We start from the raw sequence: 19,383 nt of genomic DNA on the forward strand, positions 1-19,383 counted from the left end.
CTGGATTGTCATAAAGCAGCACTACATTATTATATAAATATATATACAAACAATGTGAATAATATAAACACATTATACTTTTAGCTCAATATTTAAATTAACTTGATCTTAAAATTCTGACTGCATAATGCTTGTATTTTGAATTTTTTCACATCAGTAGATCTTCTTTTACTTTCTACTACAAAACAATAAAAAGAACAAAGATAAAAAAGCAAGGCAAGTACATTTTATTTTCCTTACTGGGTCAGCTTTAAAAATTGAAAATCTAGTATTTCCATTAATTGTCTAAGTCAGTAACTGTAATCAGACTTCTTTAGACAGCTCTGCTACTGACTAATACACAACGCTGCTACCTCACAGCTCTAACCATGGCATCATAGAGCAGTCTAGGTCAGAAAAGATCTCTGGAAATGATCTGGTCTCCCACCTTCTGTTGGACCTTAATTCATTAGGCCTTACAGGTCCTTACATCAGGGAAGCCGGGGTGCTGCTAAGACTAGCCCTCAATACTTCCAGTTAGGGAGGTTCCACCATCCCTTTGAGGAACTTACTCCAATGTTTAATATTTATAACAGGTTTTCTTTTTCTTACACCCAGATGAAATTTCTCCTCTCACCATGCATCCTTGTGAACAGAAAAAAACTTCTCCTCCACAACTAACTTCTAGGTATTGGATGACTGATGAAACCTCTCCAAGCCTTCTCTCCTCTACAAACTTGAACGTTTCTCCAAAGATTGAGTACTCTTAACATGCTAATCATCCTCCTAACACACTAATCATCCTGGTGGCCACCTGCAAGCCCTTCTCCAATTTTTCAACGTCTTTCTTGAAATCAGGGGACAAACCAGACACAGCACCCTAGGTACGCTCCTTACCAGTACAACAGCGGACTGAGTTTGCCTTCACTGCCACAACACACAGTGCTGGCATTATTCAGCTTGCCAGCCCACAGCACCTCCAGCTCCTTTTTTAGCAGAGAAAAAAAGGGGGAACAACTGTTCTCTTTTTATTGTGGATCCTTTTGCCATACATACTGAGAGCTTTTACTTGCCATGCTATTAAGCAAAGTTACCCAAACACAGTCCTTGAAAAAACTAAATTCTACCTGTTACATGAGCCATTTCAGTGAGGTCAAACAGATGTATCAAATTGTTTGGTTTAGCCTCAAGCCTAAACGCTCTGTCCTAGCAGTAACCACTCCAAGACAAGGGCTAAAGAAAAGTCACCAATCATTCTAAACCAACCTTTTAAATTCTTTGTCTATTTTGTGGAAAACATTGCATTTCCTACCAGTTTGAATGAATCCCTACTAAGGAGGAGAACCGTCTTAAATTTTGTAGCTGCAGAATGCATGATAGAGCAGAGTTCAGCCAGGTACTGCCAAACTCGAAGGTGCAGAAAGAAGCAGCAGATGAGTAGGAAGAAAGAGACTGGAGATGCAACTTAGTCTGACAAAAAAACATCCCCACAAATTCATAATTTTTGCTTGGAAGATTCAGTTTCAGGCTAGACAGGCCCACAAAATTATATCAGACTTACTTCCTGTTAAACAGAGGCCTTTTATTTCCTCCAGCTACCAATCTCTGACACCAGTAACTTGTTTTTAACCATAGCAGTTCTTCCAGAGAGACATCCACGCCCAAACTCAAGTTATTAAGAGCTAAAAAGTTCATCACTTGCTGAGATAGTCTGAAAGGCTAGTCACTGTCTTTTGTACTTTACTTCCAGTTTGAATTACTCCAGCTTCAGGCTTCAGTCACTAGTTATTACTATGCCTTTGTATGTTAAGTTTTGTCTCTATTTTTCCCTTACTTGATTAGATGCTACAGTCAAGTCCTATCTCTTCTTTCTGGTAAACTGAAAAAGCTTAGCAGAGTCTCTTTGTACAAAATTTTGATTGTAACTCAAACTAATTTTTTTCCAGCTTCTCCATCCCCTTCCATTTTTTAAATCCCAACTGACAGCATTATGCAAGCCAAACTCCACAGGACACACACTGCTAGAGTGGCAGCTTCTCAGAAGTGCCCCACTTTTCATGATTTCCTTGTTTCAGTTCTGAAGACCTGACCTCCTTTTTTAATTTAGTCTTTTAGACTGTAGACCTAACTTGCCAAATAACTGGATAATACATAATTTTTTTACTATTTATCATTTTACCAATCTTGGGTTTAAAACAGATGTTACTAGTAATGATTCAACATTATATCCCAAGATCACTCCTAAGCAGTATTTATGGAAGTCTACCACTCCTAAAAACTGTTACTTAAAACTTTTTCGGAAAGACATTAAGTGCCTTGTGGCATGGCTATTTTACTGATACTAAACAGCCTTGAAGTTTGAATGAGATTTACCTTAAAGTCCTCCCTTCACAAAATCTTAAATCTATTATACAGAAGCAGTAACTGTAATCAAGTAAACTCATTATATGAACAAATAGAGTTTATTCTGTCATTTAATTATTTATTAATAGAATTTTCTATTAGGATCCTCTTACTTTACTCAAGTTGTGACAATCAGGTAAACAATATAACTGTTTGGATAGAACCGCTCTCTTCTACCATGTACTGACACACCATCAGCGCTTTTCTCATATTCTAAGATTTCCTTATTATTCCAGATATTATTTTAAAATGAGAAACAAAGGACTTCCCTTAAAACCTCTTTTATCATTCTTTGGGTTAACATTAATAAATAACCACTCTCAGAAAAGACAATGACTAACTATTCAGTCACAGGAAGTAGTGGACTCTTCATAACTCTTTCAGACTGCGATTAGATGCCTTTTTAGAAGGAATGCTGCTGTTAAACACAACTTATTGATTTGAATAGTGTGGTAGCTGAAAAATGTAACAGCTACAACAGAGTTTATCGATAAAAGAACAGTAATTACAGGACAAGGGTAAACAATCCATTATGTTATTCTACCTTCATGTCACCTTATGATCACATGGATAATGTCTAACCCTAAAAAGTCACGTAAACAAAATACATGTGTACTAAGGTCTGTCCACGTTAAAGCTCTTATTTTTATGTCAACCTCTATAGCAGCTGATCATATTCCCTCCCAAGACTACATGAAAATTAACACAAGAAAAAGCAGAGATACATTATGCTGTGTGTCGCATGGAAAAAATACAAACCAGCATCAGCCTCACTGAGTGTAACAAGAGACTCCTAAAAAGCACATTATAAGCAAAACAAACATTTTCTCACATAACTGACGATTTTCAGTAAAACCTGCACTAAAATAGCACCACCTTTAAAGTATCCTTACATAAACAAGAATTCTTTTTTTGTAATTAAATGAAAGCTGTGCTGAGCATTATAAGGTCACATTAGCAGTACAAACACAGGACAAAATGAATCTGCAAAGAAAAATACCACATCAACTACCAAGAACAATTACAGCACAGTAAAAAAGATGTTTCAAGAATCCACATGATAATGTAGCAAACCTTCCAATCCTTTATGTTTTTAACCTCCTCCCAAATGAAAGCAGAAGAAACATTTCAGTTACAACAGCTTAAAGATGTGACATAGTCCGAAGAAGCAAACCCCATTTGTCCTAAATTCCTTGTGCTGGAGAAGGAGAGAAAAAGGAAGAGAAAGAAAATCTTAGAGAACCCAAAACTTCTGGACTCTCCATGCTTTGTTATTAAATTCTACTGTATGCCATCAAAAAGGATGCAGAAAAACACAAGAAAATGAGGGGGGAAAAGCAGATTGGAAGTAATGAAAAAAAACCACAAACAAAACTTGTAATAAAAGATCAGCAATGCTAGACAAAATACACGCTTTCTTGACATAAATGAAGTTTAGCAGACTTAGTACAAACCTGGAAGGTGACACAAAAAACCTGATAAAGATAAAAAAAAAATATGGGGAGAGGGACAGGGGACAGGGTATTGTCCTCAGAGACGTTCAAAACTAAAAGCACCTAAAACCTCAAACAGCATGAACTCCACATTGAAAATTATTTGAAATTAGGACTCAAATGCTTTCAAACCATGCCCAGTCTAGCAGAGATATATTGTTTTTATATTCCCACTAAAATGTGTTAACTAGCCAGATGTTTAACTACCATGAGAATTAAGTGTAGGCTTCAAACTAAATGGAAATCAACTACCAAGTAAGTCTATACCTAAAAATTACTCAACTTCAAACTATTTCTCAGTCTTGCAAGAGTCAGCTGAAGCAAATTTCTCCATTCCAATGGATACACCTTTTGAGTTACTGTCTCTGACTTCACAAAACATAATGAATATTATTTCAGGCTACTATAGACTGGAAAGGGAAAAATCGACGATTTAGAAGAAAGCAGGAAATCTTTTCTGGACTATATATCTAATGTTCCTCAAAAGTTTAAAATGAGACCTGAAGAAACAAATTAGTGAAGAAGATCCTGGCAACAACATCCTGGGCTGCTTTAGGAAAAGCACTGCCTGAAGGTTGAGGGACATGATCCTTCTCCTCTACTCTGCACTGCTGAGACATGTCTGGAGTGCTGTATCCAGTTCCAGACTCCCCAGTATGACAGACTCATTCTATTGGCAACCATTCTTCTAAGTGCATTAAAACACCTTCAAGCTGGATAAAATCACCCGGCAAATGAACAAAACCTTAAAAAGCGTCTATATCATGTTTCCATAGATGATAGTATACACTTACTATGTGTGCCTTCCTTACCCAAAGACACTATTAAAACATTGTCAAGTCTACAACTATCAGGAAATAGCGAAATTAAGGTTGCCTGCACAAACTTAGCTCAGCACCCATGCACGAAACTCAGTCTTATACAAAAAACAACATGGAGAAAGTAAAAATACTCTCCTACTTAAGTTAGTGTCATCTACATCTAAGTTTCTGTCCAGTGGGCTCTTGGCTAAATTCTTTTAAAAAAATACCCATGATGAATACTCCACAACCTCCCTAAAGATAAATTCATCTTGTTAGCCAAGTTCATGCCTGCCCCTCATCTTGTGCCCAATGGACATCCAAACTGTCAGACCTCCTGCCTTTTGCTCTGCTTCCCCTAACTGCGGTTGACAGCCTGGAGGAATGGAAGGCAAGGGGAAACCTCACTCACCAAAGCTGAAGTTCTCCTTGCAAGGTGGGCAGTAGTGTACACTCTCCAGCAATTACAGAGAAATCACATCTCCCAGTATTACTGACAGCTAAACTACTCTGTTTGACATAGTATGAGTATTTTGGCTGTAAACAGAAACTGTTCCAATGTCAAACTACCCTTTTTAGGAGAATATTTTTTCCTAACTTTTGCCACAGCCCTTTACTTCCTGACACATGGGAAGTTTATGCCCTTTCTCTTTGTAGTATCCCTTCCCATACCTGGAGACTGCTTTCATGTCTTTCTTAGTCTCCCCTAGTCTGAGCAAACTACTCTTTCTGCCTTTCCACACTGCATTTTTTTTCCTAAACTTCACATTTGTCCTTTTAAATGGCATTATTTCTTTTATGTTGTTTCTCCAATTTTTCTAAGCCATTTGAAATTCTGAATTTATTCTTCACAGAACTTGAACCCTCTCCCAGTCTCATACTCGCTGTAAAATCAATAAATGTACTCTCTACACCATCATCATCCAAGTCATTAACAAAACACAGGTGTAGTGGGTTGACCCCAGCTGGACACCAGGTGCCCACCAAGCCACTCTACCACTCCCTGCCTCAGCTGGGCAGGGGAGAGAAAATATAACCAAAGACTCATGGGTTCAGATAAGGACAGGGAGAGCTCACTCACCAATTACCGTCATGGGCAAAACAGACTCGACTTAGGGAAAATTAACTTAATTTATTGCCAATGAAACCAGAATAAGGTAATGAGAAATAAACCCAAATCTTAAAACACCTTCCCCCCACCCCTCCCTCCTTCCCAGCTCAACCCCACTCCCAATTTCTGCACCTCCTCCCCACAGCAGTGCAGGTGGACGGGGAATGGGGGTTGGGGTCAGTTCATCACATATCATCTCTGCTGCTCCTTCCTCCTCAGGGGGAGGACTCCTCGCTCTTCCCCTGCTCCAGCATGGGGTCCCTCCCATGGGAGACGGTCCTTCACGAAATGCTCCATTGTGGGTCCTTCCCACGGGCTGCAGTCCTTCATGAACTGCTCCAGCGTGGGTCCCTCCCACAGGCTGCAGTCCTTCAGGCACAGACTGCTCCAGCGTGGGTCCCCCGCAGGGCCACGGGTCCTGCCAGGAGCCTGGTCCAGCATGGGCTTCCCAGGGGGTCCCAGCCTCCTTCGGGCACCCACCTGCTCCAGTGTGGGGTCCTCCCTGGGCTGCAGGGGGACAGCCTGCCTCACCATGGTCTTCCCCATGGGCTGCAGGGGAATCTCTGCCCTGGCACCTGGAGCATCTCCTCCCCCTTCTTCTTCACTGACCTAGGGGTCTGCAGGATTGTTTCTCTTACATGTTCTCACTCGTCTCTCTGCAGTTTCTGTGCCCCAGCAACTTTTTTCCCTTTTCAAATATGTTACCACAGAGGCGCTACCACCATCGCTGATGGGCTTGGCCTTGGCCAGTGGCGGGTCTGTCTTGGAGCCGGCTGGCTTTGGCTTTATCAGACATGGGGGAAGCTTCCAGCACCTTCTCACAGGATCCACCCCTGTAGCCCTGCCGCTACCAAAACCTTGCCACACAAACCCAATACAGAAAGCATAATCACATTTGCTTTTTTTCACTGCACTTCTGCCTTTGTCAATGCGCAGAATGAAGGTGCTTACCTGATAAGGACCTATTCAGTTTTTTGTCTGACCTTCCTCTCTTGAGCTTTAAGTATGACCCTAATGCTTCTCTCATCCTCAATTCCTCCTCTTTCCCCATATTTAAGTGCCTCTTAATCATCCTCTCCTATTTCTCTCACAAGCTCCCAGTCCTACTTGGCTTCATTCCACCCCAAGAGCTTCTAGTGCCATTCCACTCCCTCCCCAAGCTGTCCTCATTTGTCCTTTCCAGTGCTTTCACAGACACTGCCAACTCAACTCCTCATTCCAAACTTCCCCTCACCCACTCTACTCCAGTCGTCTGGCTTCATTCACCCTGCCATTACAGAACGAGCATGGGAATAAAAAAGCTATTGAGTGTTTTCCTCGGACCAAACTTCCCGTTGTCCACTTCCACTGGTCAACCTCGCCACAGTCCCATGGTGGAACAAACATGCTCGGTTGTTCTGCGGCACTGGTAGACATGTCCAAACAACAGAAAGGGCACAACATGTCTTGTAAAGGTAGAATCACTGGAGATTTTTACATACAACAACTTAAGTTGACAACTGACACAAAAGTAGACCTTGCCAAGTATCATGTTTCTTATCCAAAACACAGAGGCACTGCACCACAGCATCATGCATACTGGAAGGGACCTTTGGAGGTCAACTTGTCCAACCTCCTAAAAAAGCAGGTCTTAACCGAACAGGGTGCTGAGGCACCTGTCCAGTCAAGTTCTGAACATGTGCAACAATGGTGATTCCACAACTTCTCGGGGCCCCATTCCCATGTTTGGCCAGCCTCACATTACTTTTTTTTTTTTGCATGGGGGGAGGAGGGGAACGGGGGGGACAGGGGGCAGATGTTGGGAGTTACCAGCATTTCCCATAAAGTAAAACATTAAAATATATTGATCTGCTATCCTACACTGCTATAGAACAGCAGATAAATGCAGATAGAACAGGCAAACAAAGAAAAAATACTGTGTTACGTACACCACGGTCCTTTTGCGGAAAGCTGGATAGTTTAACACTACCACAGGTATAAAGCTTTCTTATATTCCTGTTAGTAGTACTCCCTAAAGATTGTGATTTGCAGGAATTTTCTAAACAATATTCTTTTAAATGTTTCCTCTGGACCTCCCTGGGTAGACAACATCTGATCTTCTCAAAGGAACAGGCTACTAGCTTTTAAAAATTCAATTTCAGTCTGATACAAACCAGGTATTTGTTCTCTCTCTCTCACCCCAAGAAAATGCAGGTATAGGTTGGTATCATTAGGGAACTAGATTTCCCATCTCAGCATATTTCCATTCCTCCCCTCCTCCCTCGACCAACTACCTCACATAGCCAAGATTTCAAACTTCTGGTTATTTTGGTGTGGTCCTCTCACAATTGCTCCTTAGGGATTTATCCTAATTTTTATGACTACTTAAATATTCACCAGAAAGAAAGACAAGGAGTAGAACTAACAGAGCAAAGAATGAAAAGACAAAATTTTTTTTAAAAAAATCTTTAATTGCCCACAGAATGATGTTGGGAAGAAAATGAACAAGAACTTAAAGCACTCCTGCAGGAACGTACATTCAACCTATCTGATATTAGTGAAGTTGGTGGGATGATTCACATGAATGTAATGCTAGAAATCAAGAGCTATAACCTATTTAGAAGGAGCAACAATGGAGAACAAATGGCACTGTGTGCCAAAAATGTCATTGTCTGTTTCTGAGTCACTGACAACAGAAAATCATGTCTTAAGAAATAAAGTACAAGTCAGGATACTAGCTGGCATTTGCTACAGATATGAAATCTCACATAGCATGGTAGTTAAGCATCTATTGCATCTTGTTGGAAATAAAAGTTTCATTATCACAAGTGGACATAACACTGAGTGAGATAACCTGGAGCTTTCATGCTGCCATTATCAGAACATGCTTGAAATTTCTAAAAATTGAGGACAATTTCTTATGCTGAGAAATGTTAAATCCAACCCAAGGGAAAGCTGTATTCGACTTCATCCGGACAGATAACAAGTACCCCACTGTGTCATAGAGAACAAATACAGAACAAAGACCGCTCCTGCCCCAGGTCTTAGAATCAAAGGACGTATTCCCAAACACATCTTTGCAAAACGACTTAAGCGGTCCCACCCCCTACCCACACTACCCCCTCTCAGCTGTGCTGACAGAACTGTTTGTAGCAATGCATAGCAAACCGGTTCAGAAAATCAGATCCTAGTTAAACCAGAGAAAGGAACTAATCTGAGTTAAAACTATCTTTCTCCCCCACCCCATTTTTTTTTTAAAGGCTATACTTTTAAATTACCAGTTCTCAGATTTGGTTCATTACCCGGTACAACTGAGGTGACAGAACAAGGCAGGAACATACAGCTGCTACCTGAAAACTTTTTAGCCTGATTTGCCTACATGGGCAAGTAAGAAATACAGACAAAGCAAAGAAGGACTCAGTAAGCAATCACTGTGATAGCCAGTAGTTTATTCTTCTGAACTTCAAACTCCGCTATTCCAAAATACAAACATTTAAAATAAAGTATCCAGAAACCTCCATAGATTTTTTACTTAATGACTACCATGTATCAAAGGTAAGTTTGCATTTATAATAGTTTTGTTGATTTTGATGGCTCCGCTTGCTCAGAAATATTTCTCCTTGGCTTGGAGGTGGGCAGCTACGTTAACACAGCCTTGCAGCTTGGGAGTTATCAACATACAGATACACAATTCCCAATCGTTCAGATTTTATTTCACAAGATTTAATCGTATGCTTCAGTGGGAAGATACTCTTTCACTACATGGACTATTATTCTTCTGTATCACTTCAAGAGAGATATAGATTGTGTGCATGAGCACATCTATTTATCCCTCATTTCACTGTATTTCCATAATGCCTTTATGTAATGGCTCTTTCACTACCAAGTCTTCCTGTTAACATTATTTCTCCCTTGAAAACACTTCCAGTTTTGTTTTTGACTGTGGTGCCTGTTTTTATTTAAATCTAGTCCACTTACTCAACATCTTGTTTCTTGGGATGGGTTTATAACACACAGGTTCTGCTAGAGGAATTACAGGATCATATGTTAGAAAATAAGTTGGATGTTTTCAAGGTATACTCTAGTACTTAGGACAAGAAGGAAGAAAGCAAAGAAGAAATATGGTTTAGCATCTTCTTCAGGTAAACAAGGAGACCAAGATTTGCATGTATTATACACTAATGGTGCTATGCATAAATATGACATTCACTCAAACTTGCAGTCTGAGGCTTTGTGAAGCCCCGCTTGCAGAACTGTAAAAGAAACTATCACCACAATGTTATATGTTGGGCTTGGTCTTTGACCCAACATTCAGGACAACCTGCAGTGCACCTGGCACACTGACAACACGATCAATCAGAATCGCCTTGTCCATCTTTTCAGACAAGCAGTTATTACTCTAAAAACCAAGACAGTTTTCCTTCAAGCACAGAGGTTTACAATGGCTGCAAAGTACAACTGAGCTACTAACTCGCAGCATGTAGCAGAAATAAAACAAGAATGAGGTCCACTATGCCTGTTCCTAAGCCAAAATATACTTCAGTTAAGGGATGACGAGAAACAGGAGAACCCATTTTTCCTGCATCCCACCAGGAGCTTTCGTCACGCACACTGCATAAAGCTGACACGGTGAAGAAAGCTCAGTAGGCCAGCAGAGTATGTACACTGCAGCTGAAATATCCAGAGAATTCAAAACAAATATCTTAAAGGATTTAATTGCAAATGGAAAATGGCAACTTTATGAAGCTTATAATTCAGACAAATCCAGACTAGCTGTCTTGGGAAATACTTCACAATTTCTAAAGCTATCTTCCTATTAAATTTCATATGTCTTATCTACATCTTGGAGATGCCTAGGGGTACTTAAGAGTAATCAAGAATATTTTCAATACAGTCAAAAACATTTTTCAGTATGTCCCTCTCAAAAAAATAACTACTTAGCTTAAACTTTGACTTCAAATTGGCAGTGAACAGGAAAACTTCCTTACTGACAACTGATAATAAATTACAAAAACAAAAAAGCAGAAACTTGAACAACTTAATATGATGGGCCTGACTTTAAAAGCACAAGCATCAAGAAACATAAACACATCTAGTGTCACTGGTGCTTCAGGTATGGACCTGTTTCCAGTCAACACTGGAACTGGCTAATTTGCAGTCCAATCGACAACGTGTACAGCTAATTCCTATTTTAAACATCCTCTCTCTTTCTACATATACAATAAAGAATATTTTATTTCATTTGCCTGCCTGAGGAAAAACCCTATTTGCTGACAGAAGAGTTTCCTAAATTTACCACCATACTAAATATACTGATTCGGCTAATACTACAGTTGCTAAGACAATACTTATTTCAGGTAAGTACTTGTTGTGGTTTAACCCCAGCCAGCAACTAAACACTGCGCATCTGCTCACTCACTTCCCCCCCACCCACTGGGATGGGGGGAAAGAATCGAGGAAAAAAAAAAAAAAAGGTAAAACTCATGGGTTGAGATAAGAACAGTTTAACAGAGCAGAAAGGAGGAAAATAATAATGATAAAAATAACAATAATAAAATTACAATAATAACAAACAAATTAGAATATACAAAACAAGTGATGCACAATGCAATTGCTCACCACTTGCTGACCAATGCCCAGTTAGTTCCTGAGCAGCAATCCACACCCCTGGCCAGCTTCCCCTGATTTATATACTGGGCATGACGTATGTTTTGGGTTTGTGTGGTGCAGCTGTGGTAGCAGGGGAGGGGGCTACAGGGCTGGCTCCTGTGAGAAGCTGCTAGAAGCTTCCCCAGCTCCAAGTTGGACCTGCCTCTGGCCAAGGCTGAGCCCATCAGCAACAGTGGTAGCACCTCTGGGAGAAGGTATTTAAGAAGGGAAAACGTGCAGTGGGGGAGGAGACTGGAATGTGAGAGGAACCCCTCTGCGGATACTGAGGTCAGTGAAGGAGGAAGGGGAGGAAGAGCGCTGGAGGAGGGGATGCCCCCACAGCCCGCGGTGAGGCGGCAGGCTGGTCCCCCCCAGCCCATGGAGGGGAGCCGGGGAGCAGATGCCCACCTGCAGCCCAGGGAGAGAGGAGCCCACACCAGAGCAGGGGGATGCCCCCCAAGATGGCCAGGACTCCATGGGAAAGCCTGCGCTGGAGCAGGCTGTGCCTGAAGGACTGCAGCCCGTGGAAGGGACCCATGCTAGAGCAGGTCGTGAAGGACTGTCTCCCATGGGAGGGACCCCACACTGGAGTAAGAGACGAGTCAGGAGTCCTCCCCCTGAGGAGGAAGGAGCGGCAGAGACAATGTGTGATGATCTGAGCACAACCAGCATTCCCCGTCCCCCTGCACTGCTGGGGTGGAGGAGGTGGAGAAAATCTGGAGTGGGTTTGAGCCGGGAAGGATAGAGGGGTGGGGGGAAGGGGCTTTAAGATTTGGTTTTATTTCCCATTATCCTGGTTTTGATTGGACTGGTAGTAAATTACATTGATTTTTTTTTTTCCCCTGAGTCTATTTTTTGCCCATGACCGTAATTGGCGAGTGATCCTTCTCTACTTGTCTTGACCCATGAGCTTTTCTTTATAGCTTCTTCTCCTCATCCCACTGGGGGCAGGGAGGAGTGAGGGAGTGAGCGGCTTCGTGGTGCTTTGTTGCTGGCTGGTCTTAAACCATGACAACATCACACGGTATGGAATGCCCCTTTGACCAGTTTGGGTCAGCTGTCCTGGCTGTGCCCCCTCCCAACTTCTTATGCCACCCCAGCCTTCCTGCTGGCTGGGCATGAGAAGCTGAAAAAGCCTTGACTTAGTCTAAACACTACTTAGAAACAACTGAAAATGTCAGTGCATTATCAACATTATTCTCATCCTAAACCCAAACCAATCCATTACGCCAGCTACTAGAAAAAAAATTAACTCTATCCCAGCTGAAACCAGGGCAGTACTAAAAAACAATACCTCCAAGACTTAAATGTCTATATAGCAGGCTTAGCACAAACTGGTCCCCTTCAATTTCTGCTGGGCAATAGGAAGCTGGAGGAATACAGAAACTACAGAACCGTAAAGCAGAAACATGTGATTAGCCTGATAAACTCTACACAGTTCATCTTCCCTTTTCGGATACCTGCTCAACAGAATACAAACTGCAGTACCAGTGAGGTTCCATCAAGCTGGAAGTTGATACGCTCCAGCAGAGTGTAACAGGAAAAAAAGCAGTTACATGAGGACTGCACTAGTCCACAGAGTGGGACACCATCCTCACCAGCAGTATCACTAATATTTAACTCACAGGATCAGACTGCTCAGGAAACTGGTAGAGGGGCTTTCACCACAGTCAGCTGAAGTACAGGGTGACCCAGGCTGCAGATCCATGATCCGCTGAAGCCCATACAATACAACACTTCCAGCCCTTCTCCTTGTTCCAGCGTCTCCACTCCCAGCCACAGTCCCACATCCTTTCTCATGATGGCATCTGTGCTAGTGAGCAAGCCGATGCAATGAGAAAGGAGCATTTTATATCTCTAGCTCTGTATCAGCTGGATCGGCTTCCTTACCCAGCTCCCTATGCAGCCAGCTGATCTCTCATATGGCCAGGAGGGATGGGGCAGGAAGAGGAGAGGAGTGCTGCCCCTTCCAGCAGTGGGGATGTAATGTGAACAGGCTGTGAAACTGCACCCTGGGCACTCTGTTAACAGAGTGAGTCTGTAGCTGGAGGGAAATGACTTGTGGGTCTCAGCCTAATTCCTAGAAGCGCTCAGCCATTAAACAAAAATCACTACCAAACCTGGCACTACTAAGTATCTGACGGTGAGCTGAGCAAGGATCATACAAAATTGAATGCTGTATCTTTTCACCTTCCAATAAGACTCACATTACAAAGAACAGTGTAAGGAATACTGCGAGTAGTTAAACATTAAGTTCTCGGAGTCCTCACTCCAGAGTCTTCCTCTCAAAAATAAAAGCGTGTATATATACATAACGCACATTCTAACCGCAGCACTTAAAACACGGAACAACATCCATGAAAAAAAACCATTTTAAGCCCATTAAATTGTACATCAGGAATTCCACTCAGTGCAGATCTGTGAAACTGATCTAGAGGCGAAGTAGATATATGTATGACCACACTCACAAAGAGAAAAAAAAAGTCTTTTCTAAGGCAGAAAAAAAAATTCATAGGGCAGCATTAAATTTCATAAGCAGATGTTTTCATGCCTACTGTTAACCAATTTGTTTCAGTAAGCGAGTGGAAAAAAATAAAAAAAGATATCCATTCATTCTTTGTATGTATGCTCTACTTCAAAGAATTCCAGGAATCTATTGTAAATCTAAAAAACTCCTCAGTCACCACAGCACATTGTTCCCCAAAGGAACAGTGGGTCAAATTCAAAGTACCAGCAATAGAGTCGCATTCAGAACTTTTTCTATAGAGCTGGTAATGGACAAAACGTCCAAAGTCAGCGCTGAGTCTTCAGGGGAAAGAAAAAAAATAAGGTTGTGAACTTAAAAGAAGAGAGACCAACAGATAAATCCCCACTGAGTAATTATAAGAAGCTCTCCCAAACATTAGCTAACTAGTACATAAAAGGCAATTCTGTAAAAACCATGGTCAAGTCAACTAGCAGATTAACATATGGTCATCATTTGCTACAACCACTGAAAATGCAATCTGAAGAAAACAGACAAAATCCAGGCACTGGTGAGAAAACTCCAATAATTAAAGGTATTTCAGTAAGGCAGACAGCCCTCTGAGTGTGCACTATGCTTCTGAAATGATGATGCCCTTGTCCGCCCCCAGCTGCTCAGTACTGTTGGCCTGCTGGAAGTTTTCATCTCATTCCTACGCCTACCAGCACCTGCTAACCTATTTCAGACAAAAAGAGTCAGGTCAGCTTAAACACTATAAATATTACCTCTGTCTTAACCCACCATGTTTTGACTGAGGCAGGCTGGGGAGTGCCCAGACTAACACCAAGGGTGGCACATCAGACCTCCAGCAGACAGGCAGGCAGGCAGTAAGTAACGGCAGTGACTTCGGCAACAGATACAGCCATCACCTGGTGCTTCTGTCTAGGGCTACCCTGTGAAGACCAGTACTCTTGTGAGCAAAGAATGATTTTTTTTTTATTGTTTTTGAAAGAAAGCGAAATGATATCCGAAACACTCAGAACACCAGATCTGTTCCATTCCAAACCCAGAGGAGCATATAAAGACATGCTTCCTGTATTTTACAGTGCTATCACTCTGCGATAGCCTCTAAGCTGTTGAGTGTCTTCAGTTGCCAAGATTTTAGATCCCCCCCCACAAAAGCATTTTTACCTTTCCCTACATAATTACTGAATACCTAATTTTAACATCCCACAGGCATTCTCTAACCCATATGCTATCATCAGGCAGCTTTACCATGGGTAGCATAACACATTGCCACCCTCTTTCACCCACAGCCTCATTAACAATTCCAAGAAAATATTAGCGATTACTAGAAGAACCCCATCTTTTTGCTGTACTAGTGGTATTTATGTTTCTGTGAAGGCAAATGCTGTCACCACCCCACTCTTTACCGTGTCACCAAATCACTGTGCAGTTAAGACCAAAGATAGCCAGTTAGCTTTGTAACTGCTGTCGGTTTTGTAATGCCTCTTTTGCCAATGACAGTATGTCCTGACCAAGGCCTGTTCCCTACTTATTTGAACTTACTACCTTGCTTAGCCAAAAACTTCATACAGAAATGGCGTACAGTGGATGCTACATTTTGTGAAGGCTTGTTAAGCTGGCTTACATGAGACCGAGCAGCTTGGCTCACGTACTGCCACAGTTAAAAGTTAACTATGTGGAAGGAAAGCGGTACAATCTCAATCTGAAAGCTTCAGTATTTGGCTTTGAACGAAGAAAGAAGCCAGTATTTCTTTAAAAAGCAAAGTGCGTGGTTTTTTTGAAAGGAAGTATAGATATGCAACATCTGACTTACAAAGTAACGACTTTAGAGTTATCTCACTGCCAAACCAAAACCAAGCAACAGTAATAGTTTAAAAGGGAAAACTATCGCCCTACATTGACATCTGGATAACTCAGAAACAACAAATACTTCACACGGCTTTCTAAGCCACCAGACCAACCACGAGAAACTTCACTCCAAAAAGAAGTTTTCAGTCACCTACAACCAGGAAAGCAAAACTCCAACTGAAAATTACCACTCAGGCCCAGCTGTGTTACTAAGTCAGGTGAACTGTGCTCACAGAGTAACTTTTCACCATTTCCTACCGTACAGAAAGTTCGCATTGGGTAACGGGGAAAACGTGACAGGCCTTGCTTTGCGAGACCGGCTGACAGCACCAAAAAGCTGCAGCAGTGGCTGTGAGCGTGCACTTGGGGGGGGGGGGGTGGGCGGGAAAAAAACCCAAACCAACCCCTTCTAAATCATTCAGAAAACTCGAAATGAGTCTTGTGTCCCCCACCACCACCACCACCCCTTTCTGGCCCCCTTTGCCGCTCTCGGTACCGAAAGCGGTTCACAAGGTGCAAACACGTGGAGCAGCTCAAGGAGAAGCCCGGTGACCGGCCGGGCCTGGAGCCGGGGCTGGGGGAGGCCGGTCCCGGGGAAACGGTGACACCGTGGCCGCGTCCCCCCCGTCCCCCCCATTAACCCGTGTTTTGCCAGCACAGCCGGCACCAACCTACTTTTAAACCCGCCTCCCTCCCTGCGGACCACCGGCAGGAGGGGCGGGCGGCGCGGAGAGCCCACCGCCCCCCCTTCTTTCCACCCCCGGCCGCCGCTTCAAGGCCTGCCGCCGCCAACACGCGAGGCCCCGGCTGAGGCGACGACGACTTGAGGGGGGGGGGGGGGGGCTGACCAACCGCCGCCCCCTCACCCGCTCGGACCGCGGCGCTCTAAAGACCGGTCGCTCTCCCTTTCCTCCGCCTCAGGGGACCCGCCGCTGACTACTTCCCCCAGACCCCTCGTTGCCTGGGCCGGGGAGAACGGGCCGGGATCCTGGGCCTGAGGCCTGGGCCCGCAGCACGTACCTGGCGCCCAGTCGCCGGCGGGGCGGGGCGGGGCGGGGCGGGGCGCTGCGCGGGCGCGGCTCCGTCACCGGGGAACGCGCGGCCGCTGCGGCTCGGGCTCGCCGCGCGCGCGGCGCCGCCCGCCTGCCTGCCCCTCCCCCCCCCCCCTCCTCCTCCTTCCCTCCCCCCCGCCCAGCCCCGCCGCCGCCCTCCTACCCCTACCGGCTGCCACTTCCGGGGTCCGCGCGCGGTGACGTCAGCGCCCGGGGGCGCGGCGGGGAACCCGGAAGTGGAGCGGGAAGGGCGGCGGTGGCCGCGCTCGGCCTCGGCCTTGGCCTACTCGCCCCGTTCCCTGAAAAAACGCCTCGTGGCGGGGGGGGGGGGGGGGGAGCCTGGAGCTTCCCGGTGGGTCGGCGAATCCCGCCAGGGCACCGCTGACACGGACCGGGCGGGTAACGGTATCCAGAGCTGGGGCTGCTGCTCGGAGGGCAGGTGTCCCCAGGGGGGAAGGTCGGGGGTCCCGCTCCCCAGTGGGCGTTTGGATGGGAATTTGGGTAAAGAACGATGAGGGATGAAGCGTTTCGTGGTGGGTGTCCCCAGGGAGGAAGGTTGGGGGGTCCCGCTCCCGAGTTGGCGTTTGGATGGGATTTTGGGTAGAGGAATGAGGCGGGATGAAGCGTTTTGCGGCAGGTGTCTAGGCGAGGACGGCATTGCGTTCGGCCTACGCTAAAACTCCGAAACTCCGACCGCCACGAGCGGTCCTGGCGCTCTTGCTCCAGCACAGCAAGAGGAAGCGCATTGAGCTTCATCTCAGGGGTGTGTCATCTCGCTCCCTTGAAAATCTTTCCAGATTTGGTCAAATGACTGCCGCTAACCTGCATTAACGCAGATGCTCAGTGGAGGTTTCCACCTCTCTCGGCTCTGGCTGCGCAGGAAGGCTGTGAGCTGTTCGCTGTCCCAAGGACGACCCAGAGAGGCCACATACCATGCGTGCGGCCGAAATGTTCCACCCCCTCTTAGCTCCCGGTCACGACTGATGGCCACATCCATTGAAGTAGAGCCATGGGAGAAGATAAAACGATTTCTCATCCAGGTTGCTCCCAGCTGCTCTCTCTGTTATGACCGAAAGCAGCAAGCTTGTATGTTCTGTTCTCAATGGCCTTCTGCAACACCCAAGGAAGGAATAAGTGAAATATTTTTCTTCTTCACTGCAGAAGATACTACAGTGTATTGGAGAACTTGCCTACTTAAATTTTACAAATCGTGTTTGGTATTTTGAGCCTCTTGGTTGAGCCAGTATTTTTTCCCTGTACTTCCCATGTTGGAAGAAACCAGTGCTTAGATGTCTGTCTTTTGATGAGACATTTGGGATGCCATACGACAGTGCTGTGACTGAGGTCTAGCCCATCAGCTCTGACTATTATCTGAGCAAAATTGAGGAAGTCAGGGTTGGAAATCATTTAATGAACGTTTTCAGGTAACTGTACTCATGTAAGCAAACCTGTCCTCTCACTCGAAGTTCATGCCGTCTCTGGCTAAATTGCAAAGTGAACCTGGTTAGGACTGATTGAAGTTAAAAGTAGTGGTTTTTGTTGGGGTTTTAATCTGATTCGCTATCATTCTCCACCTCCTGCAGCTCCCACCAAAAAAAAACCACAACAAGAAAAATGAACTGGTGGAATGTAGGAGTCAGGAACAAGTTTCAGGGGCAGCTTGCATGAACAGTACACCTAAAAAAGCGCCCTGTGATCTTGACACAGCCACTTACAATTGCAGGTCCAGGGAAGGATGTAAGGAGGAAAAATTCATCAGAACAAGGGGTGGCAGGGGAGTGGTTTTGGAGATGCTTGACCAGCAAAGAACTATTGACCATAGATTTGAAGCTCTTTGTATTACGAAGAGGTAGCAGCTTGAAAGCGGAGGTCTCCAATATCAGCCAAATAGCAGCAGCAAAGAGGAAACAGAGGTAGTGTGTGGTAGATAGTCAGTCGCTGCAAGCTGGGCTTTTATCTTTTGTTTGCATGTAGGACTGTGGACTTCTGGTGTCTTCACAGGCTTCTGTGATCTACAGTAATATCAGTAATAGGCTCATACTAGCAAAAATACTAATCTGCATGCTTACTGTTGTACCTAATCAAATGGAGTGTTTTGATTCTTTTTCAAAATCTGTGTCTGTTTTCTTCTTCAGTCTTCTATCCCTCCTAATGCTAGAGCATTCCTAGATGGATACAGATATGTTGCTTAAGCCCAGTGTTTTAGACCTGTTTATTTATTGCTTGTTGAAGGTCTAGTAAGGTTTTTGAGTTCATTTTGCAGAAATAGGAAGTGTGAGTAGTTACATCTGAAATAGATGGAAGCTGTGACTGGCCTACATGAGGTGCTGTAGTATGTCAGATAGATAGGTTAAAATTTAGGTCTGCATTACTTTCGGTTGCGCATCCAAGATTATTAAAACGGCTTTGCCTTAATTTCAGTTCACAATTTAAGCAAAAATGTAATTTACTTATGCCTACTTATGGGTAGGCAAGTTAAAATTTAAAACACTCACGTGCAGTAGAAATAAATTCCATGAAATATCTTCAACATTTAGGATTTTACCCATGTCTGGAACACGGAGCTGCATTTCAAAGA

General features: G+C 44.0%; 1 protein-coding gene across 10 annotated transcripts in view; it reads right to left on the reverse strand.

The window, feature by feature from the left end:
- ARB2A (ARB2 cotranscriptional regulator A) overlaps window positions 1-16,900 on the reverse strand; it is a 271,136-nt gene extending 254,236 nt beyond the window's left edge. For 5 of the 10 annotated variants that reach the window (XM_075020000.1, XM_075020003.1, XM_075020005.1 and 2 more), the window contains exons 1-2: window positions 16,774-16,899; window positions 14,680-14,831 (exon numbers count right to left, since the gene is read on the reverse strand). Coding sequence is in view for 6 of the 10 variants with exons in the window: in XM_075020003.1 (XP_074876104.1) it covers window positions 14,680-14,682 (3 nt within the window). In the remaining 4 variants the exon portion in view is untranslated. Of the gene's footprint in view, window positions 1-14,679; window positions 14,832-16,773 lie in introns of those variants that run through there. The other 5 variants (XM_075020004.1, XM_075019999.1, XM_075020006.1 and 2 more) reach the window with 3 other exon arrangements.
- Between the last annotated feature and the right edge of the window lie 2,483 nt (window positions 16,901-19,383).

The sequence above is a fragment of the Buteo buteo genome, chromosome Z (assembly GCF_964188355.1).
Source record: "Buteo buteo chromosome Z, bButBut1.hap1.1, whole genome shotgun sequence".
NCBI lineage: Eukaryota > Metazoa > Chordata > Aves > Accipitriformes > Accipitridae > Buteo > Buteo buteo.